The 13,162-nt window shown below is 46.4% G+C and overlaps 1 protein-coding gene across 1 annotated transcript; it reads right to left on the bottom strand.

Annotated features, from left to right (window-relative positions):
* Window positions 1-1,659: 1,659 nt before the first annotated feature.
* LOC147884278 (mitogen-activated protein kinase 4-like) lies at window positions 1,660-4,959 on the bottom strand. Its single transcript, XM_087398291.1, has 2 exons — window positions 3,082-4,959; window positions 1,660-2,849 (listed from the first exon to the last, which is right to left on the bottom strand). The coding sequence occupies exons 1-2, from the start codon at window positions 3,502-3,504 to the stop codon at window positions 2,163-2,165; spliced, it is 1,110 nt and encodes a 369-aa protein (XP_087254417.1). The 5' UTR covers window positions 3,505-4,959; the 3' UTR covers window positions 1,660-2,162.
* Between the last annotated feature and the right edge of the window lie 8,203 nt (window positions 4,960-13,162).

The raw sequence follows: 13,162 nt of genomic DNA, 5'->3' as shown, positions 1-13,162 counted from the left end.
TTGTCTTTAATGGGGGTCTTGATAATGTAATGCATGGAAAGGAGCACACTTATTTGTAGCATTGGGAGGATAGCCTTCACAAGAACACTAGGAAATGTATCCCTCTTCACGACCAACATGAGTTCAAGAAGAGATGTACGACATCTTAGATGCTCTAAAGTGCACAAATCCTATGTACAAGTCAAAGAATTTGTGTGAAAAATAGAGAAACAATGAGAGCACAAATCCTCGAAAATTTCTTAGCAAAGAAAGAACATGAGAATGAAAACTCTTGAGTACATGAGAGCACAAATCCAGGATTAATTCTTAGCAAAGAGAATGCAAACCCATGAGTACATGATCATAGAAAATGAGAATGCGAAACCTTTAATATCCACCACCACATTGACTTGATTGAAATTACTCAACTTAGGCATTGCACACCATCCATAATTTGTATCCACGAGCACAACAAAATGGCTGTATGTGATTGTCCATAGAAAAGAAAATGCCAAAAGAGAAGTAGTATTGATGATCTTGCAACTGCATCAAGTTGAATGAAGTTGCTGGTGGATAAATTCTTGGTGCCTATATTGGGATCATGGAATACAAAATCTGGCAGGTCATCTAAGCAATGACTCAATACTACAATTCGCCTTGAACAGATTCTGATGACCATCATTTTGTTCTCCTTAGTTGATAGTGTAGTGTCCATCCATGCAACAGTAAGCATTGAGTTCATGCATCACAGGTGCCACCTTACAAAACGTACTTTTACACCACAGGCAACTTTGACGTTTAAACTATCTCAGAGATGTGGTAACACCAAGCACAATAATCTGAGCAGAGAAAGGGCCCTCTTTATACAGTTTGTAGGAACTCCATAATCATCACTACAAACCAAGAGCATCATGAAGGGAATTTAAACAACCCCCCCGCTGAAATTCCCTGCCGATGTTGACTATACTACTCTCAAAGAGTCGCTCTTAAAGGGTTGCATAAAGAGTAATGGCATATACCCCACAAAAAGACAAAAATGAAGCTACTCACACAATAAGATTGTGTAGCAATTGCATATACCTTTGTAAGACTAGAATATATCCAATCATACAAAATCAGATTTTTGTTGTTCTAAAGTCCAAAATTCTACGATGAAAATAAAAGAGACAACACAAGTCAAGATGGTGTTGTCAGATGTGCGTCGATTGGTAATACTCCTTAGCTGTTTGCGGAACATTCTGTGTTTGCCTGGGATATAATTGTAGATAATTATCTTACTTCCACCCAAAAACTCCAGTTAAACCCAATTTTCTCATGCTAGGGATAAGCGCTACTTGAATTGCAATTGAATGAAAGCCTACAGCAGATATTCTGTGTGGACATAATACAGAATTGCATTTGTTCTGTCATGCAGACTATCACAAATGGAGGAGTTTCTCTTCTCAAATATCAAAACGAGTGAGGTTGGTCTTGCGCACCAAAAGAAATTCAATCTTGGTTGGCCGCAAAACATACAACGGAAAAAGGTTAGAATATTCATGCACACATAACATTCCTAATTTATGATTTAATTATATTTTAATACTTCCAGTATTGAAGGCCATCAAACCATAGAAGTCATTTTTCCAGTGAACATCAGATTTCCTTCAGCTTCTACTGATGGAATCTGAATCTGTGGATGAGAAACTATTTCAGTTCAAGAAAGCATAGTGACTGAACATTTATTTCCTCAAGCAAATTTGCTTTTGATGTCATCTCGCAAAGAGCATGCACTGCACAAGGTAGCCGCCAAGGCTGAATGCATTGTGTTTCAGAATGCTTTATGCAGCATGGCAGCTCATTGCAAAAATAAGTTGCAAAGACCGTTCATATGTCAAGCATTCCAACCGAAGAGGTTTGTCTGAATGAAAACCGCTGAAGTAAGTATCAAGACAAGAGCCTCAAACCGAATGCACACCTAAAGTTGCCAATTTCCATTATATCTACACTTAAAGCCTTTGAGACTCTGCTACACCTATTTGAAGGCAGCAATGTTTGTAATCCTTTCATGTTATTCATCCTTTTCTCTTCACATGTATTGGTGTATCTCTCTCTCTCTCTCGCTCTCTCTCTCTTTCTCTCTCTCTCTCAAACCCACACAATCAATTGACTGCCCGATTTCCGATCCAAACAGGAACTTAAAGTTAGCTAGACTCTGCTTCCACTTCTGGATGATAATGTAACATTTCATTCCAAACCTTTTCCCGTAATGCATCCTCCCTCAACTCTTCATCCTCAAAATCGATGTTGAAAGGTGCTACTGCAGTAGGCTCTAACTTGGCATCGTGCAGCAATGCAAGGTATGGATGCTCAAGTGCTTCTGACACAGAGATCCGTTTGGCAGGATCAAACACCAACATCTTATCTATCAGGTTGATAGCAAGAGGGTTGGCCCGTGGATACAACTTTGCAAGACAAGCACGGGGTGTGTGGGGTTGGGAACGAAGAAAGCTACGGGCTTTCTGACTTTGAATGAAGTGTAAGTCACTCTCATCTGGGGAGCCAATTGTGCTAATGATCAACTTCAATTGGTGCAAGTAATCCTTTCCAGGGAAGATAGGCTTACGCCCTAGCAACTCTGCAAAAATACATCCAACTGACCACACATCTATGGCACTAGTGTACTCCTCACAAGAGAGCAGAAGCTCAGGAGCTCTGTACCAGCGAGTTACCACATACTCTGTCATAAACTGCCCTTTCTCACTCCCTGTTCTTGCCAGGCCAAAATCACATATCTTGAGGTCACAGCTTGCATTGAGAAGAAGGTTGCTTGGTTTCAAATCCCGGTGCAGAACGTTTGCCGAATGCACGTACTTCAAGCCACGTAGCAACTGCAGGGAAGTTAAAAAATTTATGAAATCTTAAGTTCTAGATGCTGTGCAGCTCTTGCCACACAGCCTATATTCATGTAAATCGTAACTTTGAATGTAGATACGCCAGGCACACTCAAAATTTCCTCTGCTTCTGATGCGCAATGGCTTTGGCATCGGCCCCAAACATTACTCAACAAAAGCTCAATTAGAGAGTAGCTTACTGGGTGGGGAATGAAAAAATAGAACGTACCTGGTAAATGAAGTACTGAAAATGTTCATCAGTGAGATTCTGAGAGGAACGGATAATTTGATGCAAATCAGTGTCCATAAGCTCGTAGACGATGTACACATCCTTGAAGGTGCGCCTGTTCACAGCCTTCAGAATATCCTTGACTTCTATGACGTTAACATGATGCAGGTGTCGCAAAAGCTTCATCTCTCGCAGGGTCCTGCGGGCATCAGTGGTGTTCTCGAAAGCATTGGCAATCTTCTTGATGGCGATCTTTTCACCGGTCTCCGAATTACGGGCAGAGCAGACGATGCCATAAGCACCTTTGCCAATGGGCTTTATGGGGACATATTTGGTATCGATTTCGAAGATCGTGCGCCAGAGCATGTAGTAATGTTTGCCGGGGGCGCCAGTACCATTTGGGGGATCAACTTTGGTGGCCATGAGGGGGGAGTTCAAGGCGATGATGCAAAGGAAGAAGGACTCATGAGCGAAGGGAACTCTCACTGCTTTCCCTGCGTCTGGACCGTGGAACTGTCCTGTTTCGCTCTACAGATGCAACATGCTACTGATGCAAATGGGCAGCACATACACAACAAGTTTGGCATGACTGCCAAGGTTGGCTAGAATCCTTCATTGCCACTAGTCTCCGTTTATCTTTGTTGGCTGTGTTGTTACTTCTGCAAGCTCTTCACAGTCTAGATGATCTCTAATATCAACCATGCAGAATTGGCACACTTTGTAAGAAAAGCAAGTAATCCATCCGTGTATGTGTGAGAGGTTCAGAGGAGCTCTACCTGCAAGCACGATTGTAGTGGAGATTTTGGTAAGCCTGTAGGACGCATAAGTAGCCTTCTCCTCTGCACCTTGTTGCCTTCTTCCCTCCAAATCTACACGGCTCCCCTTATAACGCAGGCTTGCATGGGAGAATTTGCCCGCCTTGTGTTTACAAAACAGGGTCTCTCCGATGGGTAATACAACAAACTGCACTGGGAATTCTGGGATTGGCTACGGACCTTAGGTACGCCTGTAGGACTCATAATTCTGAAATTTACAGGGCTCTGCTTTCATGCAGGCTTGCAGTGAAGAATTTGCCCGCCTTGTGTTCTCAAAACAGGGTATACACAAACTGCACTGGCACTTGTGGGATGGTTGTACGCCTGTAGAACGCATAAGCAGCCTTCTCCTCTGCACCTGCACCCCGTTGCCTTCTTCTCCTCAAAATCTACATGTCTCCCCTTTCACGCAGGCTTTCTCAAAAACAGGGTCTCTCCGATGGGTGATACATACACAATGTGCAAGGCAATAACAGTCTGCACTGGCACTTCTGAGATGGGTTGCTGACCTTATGGACGCCGGTAGGACGCATAAGCAGCCTTCTCCTCTGCGCCCTGTTGCCTTCTACACCTCTCCCCTTTCACGCAGGCTTGCAGTGGAGAACTTGCAGGCCTTGTGTTCTCAGAAACAGGGTCTCTCCGATGGGTACCACATATCCAACGTGTAAGGCAACAACAATCTGGACTGCCATTTTTGGGATGGGATGCTGACCTTATGTACAAGAAGAGCAGCAAAGCAAAACTGTACAAGGACGAGGGGTGCAGCCGTTGCGGTTGGCCTACTTACAACGTACGAGGGTGGTTGAGGGCAGGTGGTGGTGCTGTGTTGCAAGAAAAACAAAAAGATGATGATTCCAAAGCAGCAACAATTACAGTCCAATATGAGGACCCAAATGAAGAAAGCATGTCCTGCCCAAAGCTATCCTAGTTTTCCCCTTTTTGCCTGCAAAGTCGGCGTGCAGGCTGCAATCTTAACACAGAGTGTTTGTGCATGTTGCCAAGTTCAACACAGCAATCTAGTTCTATCAGCTTGCCATTTGGCAGTTGGCCCTTCCTTGCTCATGTACACAGCCGACTTCTTTATGTTTGATTTTTGTCGACCTTTTCCTTTAATAAACAAAGTGCCGACTTTTATTCACCGGGAGGGAGTGTGGTTTGGGGGTTGGGAGAATCTCAAGAGTCAAGACTCATTTTTATCGAATCTTGGTGGGAGAGAGCGCCCTCGCATGAGTGTAGTATCCTCTTCTGGCTCTGGTGTTTGTTGTGGAAGGCAGGGGACACACCCGAGATGGGTTGATCTTGTGGGTGAGACTTGTGAGACCCTCCCAATGTCGGCTGAGAAGGATGGTAGCTCAGACGTGAGGGTTGAGGAGGAGCCTAAACGAGGGAGGATTCAACTAGTAAAGCCAACAAGGTTCCGAAGCCTTCTTCGTCCTCACGAAGAGGTTTCGTAGCTAATTTTCGGAGATTGACGATGAAATGGCCAAGAATATGTGCATGCGGAGGCGGAGGGAAGAGCGAGAGAAATTGCAAGGAAGTTGTGGTTTGACAATGTCGCATGTTCAAGGACATCAAGCCTGAGCTTACCGGTCAAGCCAAGGGACGAATCTACCTATTCTTCACAGGTAGGGTTCCGTCGATGGGGGAACTAGAGGAGTTCATGTCCTATGAGTGTGATATACCCTCTGCTAGTTATTCTGCAAGATTCCTCGAGAAGGGCTTTTTCCTAGTGCAGTTCATTTCGGAGCAGCTCAGAGATGAAGTGGTTGATAGGCTTTTCGATTTGCAAGCACCACAGTTTTAGCTATCCCTTAAAGCCCAAACTTTAGCATTGATGAATTCCTATATCACAAGTGTCCTGTATGGATCAACTTCCCGCAGCCGCTACCGGTGATTCTTTGCATCATCCTTGGGTCATGTGCTTCTCATGCCTCCTCTGTCAAGATACTCCTGATTTTGTGGAGGTTGAGTTACCAGATGGTGTGGCTATTGTCCAACAAGTTCACTTTGTTATCTTCCATAATGCCAGTTTCATATGCTAGACGACATCCCATTTTGCTAGGAACTACCCTAGGAAAGTAGCTAATCCTCGACTAGCTGTGGTGGGTGATTAGTCTACCAGCTCTCTTCCAGGACCAGAAGAGAGTGCCAAGTACTGTCTGGATCCGCCGGTCAACATGCAAGATGTGGCCATTTTGCAAAATACTCTTGAGAGTTCGGTGGCTAATGTTGAGCTGAAGGCGCGGAAGGTACTAAAGATGGGAAACCATGGAGGGTGGTTGGCCAAAATGGTAGATCGAAACTAGTCCTACGTGCTGACTCTCTGGATCCCCCACTTGGCTCCACTATGATTCTAGCAAGGTCTCCAGTTAATAAAGATCATTGTGTTAAGGAAGGTGAATGCACCCCCCCCCTCTCCAGCGGGTGAACAGAGGAAGGATGTTGATGGGTTTAACCCGAATAGGAAACTATTGTTAAGAACGTTGATGCCCAAGAGGTCATTGAGGAAGAGATGCTAGAAGCATATCATGGGAAAAGAGTGTTGGAGGAAAACCCTACTAAGAAAAAGATCCTAGCACCAAGTGATCAGAATGTACAATGTCAAAAAGGATTAAGGATGTGGCTAGAGGTGCGAATAAAGGTAATAAAAATTGCTTTATTTTTTGGGGATGCCTACAGAGCCCTGGCAAACCAGTAAACGGAAACTTCTGCATGTTCGTGAGAATGTCAAGTCAGTGCTGGTGATTTCTTGGAATTTGAGGAGATGCTGCAACCAATGTAGATATTTCCTTTTGCAAGAATTGAAATGTGGAGGCAATGATTCTTTTTTGTTTACTTTAAGGAATTCGGGGTTTGATGCCATTAGTAATTGTCAGGTTAGAGGGAAGGTGCTGTTGTTGCTAAGTCTTTGTTGGGTATTAGAAAGCTCTTCCATAATCAATGTGGTTGGTACTTAGCTATTGTTGTATGTGTAGAGGGATTGAAAGTTAATGTCTTGAGTTTATATGCCCCAAATGCTCGCAGGGATCGAGTGCAATCTCTCAAACTCAATTTATTTGGAGATAAGTGGTTGATGGGAGTAGATTGGAACTTTACAAAACTATTGGCTGAAGATCTTACCCATCATTTCAAAAGTGGTCCTTGCTTGGAGATGGAGGGTTGGGAGGCGCTCTCAGCCTAGAATATGGGCTTATTGATTGTATGGACCTGGACCCTTCTAGTCTTATAGGTTTCTCTTGGTCCAGCAAAAGAAAGGGGGAGGGCTTCAGAGCTGGAAGACTCCACAGAGTATATGCATCTAATGAAGGGTGGGGGATGGGAGAATACATTGCATCAACTTTATTGTCTTATCATCTACCACTTGTCTAGTCATTCAGCATCCCCCTGGCAATGGGCAGATCTTATGACATACCTTTTAAATTTGACAGTAAGTATCTTTCTTCAAAGATTTTCGATGAACATATCAGAGCAGGGCTAGAAGCACACACGATGACCCATTTTTACATTGGGATTCCGGTATTAGGGTGGTTGTTTAAGGGCCCAAGGTTTGGGCCAAACAAGATAGGGCTTTCAAGTGGAAGTTTAAGGATTTGGTGGAAGTGAAAGGATCTTTGAGATCAAATTTGGTGCTATCTCCCCACGACCCCAGTTTGGCTACGTTGCCAGTTGAACTAGAGCAAGAATTGCAAGCTCGAGAATTAGAAGAAACCAAGTGAGCAAGGACTTACAACAGACAAACATGGCTAGATCTGGGCGACCCTCCATCAAAAATTTTCTTCCGGGCCTTGAAAAGGGAAAGATAGCAAGAAGCTATAGACAAAGTGATTGGGCTGGATGGAAAGTTAGTGATAGAGTGTTTGCATATTGCCAATGTGTTCAAGCATACCTAAGTGGTCTTGTGGGAGTGCAGGTGAACCAAGATGCAGATTGGTATGATGTCATTTTGGTTCTATTAACATCCACAGAGTATAGCCGCCAAATGCTCAGTGAGTAGAGGTGACCAGGCTGAATGATCTACTTCAACGGACAAGCTCAAGGGAGTTTGATACCCAAATACACCAAGGTCAGTGATTACAAGCAATGTGCACATGGAAGGAGTATAGCTCAAACTTAGGGAGTTTGATCCCCAAATACCCAAAGTCCGCTCCAAAGTCCAAGGATTCAAGGATTCTAGGCACAGGCTGTATGTTCTAGCTACCACCACCAGGAACAAGGAGATGCACACTTCAGGTCCACGTCCACGGAAGTGCGAGGAGCGCAAGCGACATTCACTTTTCAGCTCCACATCCATGAAAATAGCCACGCCAATGAAAATAGCCATGAGAGGAGTACAGCTCAAACTCAGGGAGTTTGATCCCCAAATATTCCAAAGCAAAGGCTTCCAAGCAATGTGCAGGGTTGTCATGGGGTGTCTTGTGGAAGTTAAGCCTTGCCACTCCAGGTTTTGAGCCTAGTTCATGGGGTTCGAACCACAAATAGGTTAAGGTGTGAGGGCGCTCAGGGAGTTTGATCCCCAAATCACCTAAGCCTAGGAGGTGCGAGGCTAATGCAAGCGCTATTTTGGAGCCGGTTAGGAACACCTCCTAATGCTAGGCTTGTCCCAAGCGCTTTAATATGGTTAACACAAGTGCTATTTTCGCTAGTAGGGAGAGACGGTAAGAATAACAATATGCCTTAGCACCCTACGGGCCCAAGAGCCCTTGGTTGTAAAGTGAGGGAGAGTGCTAAAAAGGAAAAGGGTTGGCCCTCCCTTCAAAAGGTGACTTGTATAAAAAGCCAAATGGTTGACTTTGGTCTTCATTGTTTTTTGCACCAAGTTGAATACAAGCTCCCACTTCTCTTCGAAGAGAGTGTTTTGGGTGTTCTCTTGTTTCCTTCATAGTGCCTTTGTGGTTGTCACTCTATCCCCCTTCACTCCCTTCTCCTTCTTCCCTTCCTCCTTCCTCCTTCTCCCTTCCTTCTCCCTCTCCCCTCCCCTCTTCCTCTTCCCTCTTCCTCATGTGAAACCACATTGCAACAATCCGGAGGCTGGTTGCGTGACACTTGCATATCTTCAACAACCCCACGATGCGTGAGTCACCGCCGAGACCCACAACATTTTTGGCACCGCTGCCAGGGATAAAAGGTATGCTTTTGCATTTACACTTGTCTTCCTTCCTTCAATATATTCCCATTGCACAAGTCTTCAAGCTTACCTTGGAGCTTGCTAGTGGAGTTGTAGAAGAGAAGAGAGGTGGAAAGTAAGAGAGAGGACGGAAATCTATTTTTTCTTGTAGGAAAGCCATTTTTGAGCATGGGAAGCTTGTCTTTGATGCTTTTTGGTATTTCAAGTTGATAGGAACTTAGTAGGCTTGATTGCTAAGGTGTGTGTGAGGTCAAAACACCTCAAAAAACAACAAAACAAGGATTTTTGCCAAGTTTTGAAGTAGTTTTGTATCTTAGAACTCATCTTTTTTGAGTTTTTGCATTTTGGCTTTCAAAAAGTGTTTTGTTTTAATTGAGTAGGTAGATTAGGTAGTGTAGCATCCCCCCATCACAAAAAATCATGAACAGAAACTGCAAAATCTTCAGAAATCACCAAATCATAGTCAGCGACACTGAGTGACTATCCCGCCGGGTCGGCATTGTAGCCTTATCGCACCGACCAGATACCCCACCGACCGACGTGTTAGCCATATCCTTCCGATCAACCTACGTTGACATGGCACCATAGTGTTATCCCGTCGACCTAACCTCTGACCACGGTCTACCCTGCCACACTGAGTTAATGAGTGTTAGAGTTATTTCCATGCGTCGACCTGACAACCGTTGATCGGCGCTGTAGAGTTACCTGGCTGACCGTTGCTATCCTACTACCTTGCCATTGGTGCGGTGAACCAATCCCCATGCCCGTGGTCATAATCGTTTCCCTTCGCCCATCGCGCTACTCCCATCACACTGCCCGTCGTCGTTTTGATCCCGTCGTCTGGTGTTTTACACTTACCACACCGATCATCACAATATACTTATCCCAGCGATCGTCGTCGTTCTAATACCCACGCCCATCGCAATACAATCCCACCGACCGGTGCGTTGGTAAGATCCCATCGATTCCCTATCTTGCTGCCCGCTGCTATCTCAGAGCCCTACGCCCATGGGGATAGCCCTTGCGACCGTTCGCATCGATTACGTGGCAATCATTATCCCACCAATCGTCGTCACAACACATCTATCCCATTGCTTGGTGTTATATTCTTATCCCATGGCCGTCACGATACGCTTACACCGCCGCCTGTCACTAAAACTGATCACACTGACCATCGCCATACCCGTAGCCCGTCGACCGATTCTATAGATTTATCCCGTCGACCAGTGTGATACCTCTGGGGTAGCCAAAGAATTAAAAGAAAATTCCAAAACCTCATTTTAGCCTGAGTGTCCTCAGCCAAAGGCATCCCGCACTTAAGGTCCGGAAGGATTTTGCCAAAGGACCCCGCACCAAAAGGAAGTGCTTCAAGCTATGCTCAGCCCACCCTTTGTCCTAGCTGGGAATCCGGAAGCTTGAGATCCCGAGCCTCCACTCATTCTTAGGCCCCCGTCTAGAAACTCTATCTAGTTTGGATGAAACAGAGAGTCTTGAAGAAGTGATGCAAGATCCCTCGGGTCCACCAAGGGCCTCGGAAGCTCCATTCACAAGTGTAGCCTCTCCCAACTCTCTTGCACCTTTGGTTGTATCCAGGCTTAAAGGTACATTCTCTAACATGTTCGGCCACTTAGGATGAAGATTCGGCTGACATGGAGAACCCCTTTGCCGACATGTCCATAGGAAGGGAAGGCTAGCAGCAGATAGTTCCCGAACCCCAGACTGATACAGAAACCACCTTCGCCGATCCAGGTCCCTCCGCCGATGCCAGAGCTCCCTAGTGGGAGAACATGGATGATGAAGATCCATGGATGAAGGAATTCCGTAGACAAGACCCAAGCCAAGAGGATACTAGGAGCTTCAAGGGTAGAGTGCCTTATGACCCTCTAATAGCCCCATCACCACCAGCCTTTGTCAACTATGGGGCACCATAGTTCCCAACCTACTTCCCACTGAATGGAACCAATGTTACCATGCCCCAGGACCCACCACCTCCGAGAGTCCGTCCCTTCCCGTCTATACCTGTTGCACCAATGAATGCAGGCTTGGGTACCTTCATCCCAATGCCGGCACCAGCAACTACATGGACACCACCACCTGGGCCAAGCCTAAGGCTAGCCCTGCGATCCGTCAGGCCCACAGCAACACCACCTCCGCTAGCCACTCAAACAGTGTGGACTGATGAGTCAATGTGTATTTTAGTGAATGCCTTAGGAAGGGAGGCAACACCACCTCCACCCACCCCAGTGTTCCCTTTAGGGATGGCGAATCCCTCGAGAAGCCGTCCCATAGCCATTTCCAAGCTAATGACCAAGTTTTTAGGAGGAGACCCGGTCCCCACGTGGAACGGTTTGAATAGATTTGTGAAGCCTTTGGTGCACCAGGTGACCTAGAGATGGCCAATGCATTCAGCCTCAGCCTGGATGGCAAGGTAGGCCAATGGTATATGGCTCTCACCCCAGAAGAAAAGATCAACTGGGAGACATTGAGAAAGGATTTTATTGTGGGGTTCGCCCCTATTGGCCATAAATGGAGCCCGATCAACCAATTGTATGGGGTAAAACAGAATGACAAGGAATCCCTGAGGGATTACATTGCTAGGATTAAGCACCTCAATGCCTGCTGTGAGCCATATGAGCGGATGAGCGACGAATGACTGTTGCCTCGCTTCCTTATCGGATTGGCAGACCCGAAGCTGCACGACCACCTCAAACCCACCTCCTTTGATCTATGCAACAAGGTGGCCATCCGAATATGCGACAACATGATGGACAAAGTGAATTTGGACAAGGCCTCGGCCCTCTCCGAAATAGCTCCATCGGTTAGGGCCTCGAATGTAGAGTCAATCAAGAAGGAGGCTAATGAGCCTAAAGGCTTGGATATGAGTGAGCTGGCCTCCAATCTGTTGGATTAGCTAGGCCAGCAGTGGAGGACAGGAACCTCCAAGGAGGTGCCGAGCAACCCCCACTTCTTTCCACCGAGAGACAATGTCTAGTGTGGGGTATGCAATGGCAACCACCCCTCCAATGAGTGCCCGTGCCTAAGGGCACTCTACTGCCCACTGCCATAGGTGGGGAAACCATGCCATACCTCCCCATGTCAATTTTCAAGGTCCCTTCCCCAACCCATGTATCAAATGAGACTCCCATTAGCTCTAACAGCCCCACATAACCGCGAGATCTCTCAAGGTGGCCGTGGCTAGCTCTAGTCAGTATAGGAGTTAGCTAGCTCTGCTACCACCCATCATACTAGGGCCACAGCCCCCGCTACCTCGTATCGCCCCAGTCAATCAAGTGTTGGTTGAAGAATTGCCAATGACTGGGAGGAAACGGAACTTGATCATGGACCTCATGATTACTACCCCTACGAGGAGGGGAGTGGTACCTTGATCCACTACCTCCCGCCAAAGGATCAACAAGCCCTCGTAAACGCAAGGGCTAAACGCAAGGGCAAGAGATCTAAACTCAATCACTTGGAGGCCCCCGCTTCAATGTTACACCTTCCAAGGTCCCCATAGAGCAAGTGAATGCCCCTATCGAGGCACGTCAAACCCTCTGGTGTCCTATTTCAAATGCCAGGGCCCACAGTTCTTAAAGGACTGTCCATACAGGGATCGTACTCCCACCACCCCAACCACAACTAATCCCACCCCTCTATGTGCGGGATGTGGAATGGAGCATCTATTCCAAGACTATCCCACGAGGAGACCAACCACCCCACTCATTCCGCCAAAGAGCACTAGCCTAAATTTGCTTAGCATCGAACAAGGCCATGTGGCCGCAGTGCCACTACAAGTCATTACGAGGATGCAAGCCAAGGCACTAGGCAAGGCAATGAGGAAGCTCAAAAAGAAGGGTAAGGTATCCCCGTTGCCTGGACTCGAGATTCCCCCACACCGTCTAACTCAATCTAAGAAGGCCATTCGCATAGGTGACGGCTCCGATCAGCTGCTCATCCACGATGGTTCTGATGAGGAGACAACTACTCTTGCCACCTCCTTTGCTTTCGAACAGTCTTCCACCTAGGGTGACCTTGAGGTACCCCTGATCCCAGAAGTGAACAAACCAATGCAGGCCCAAGGCCTAGCACCCTCACCCACCTATAAGGAGACCTATCCGGACCTGGGCCTTAGAAAGGCAATACA

This window comes from Dipteris shenzhenensis, chromosome 27 (genome assembly GCF_047967505.1).
Source record: "Dipteris shenzhenensis isolate YYH24624 ecotype China chromosome 27, Dip_SZ_1.0, whole genome shotgun sequence".
NCBI classification, from domain to species: domain Eukaryota; kingdom Viridiplantae; phylum Streptophyta; class Polypodiopsida; order Gleicheniales; family Dipteridaceae; genus Dipteris; species Dipteris shenzhenensis.
Note: the sequence above shows the minus strand (reverse complement) of the source record. Positions and strands in the feature narration are given on the sequence as shown.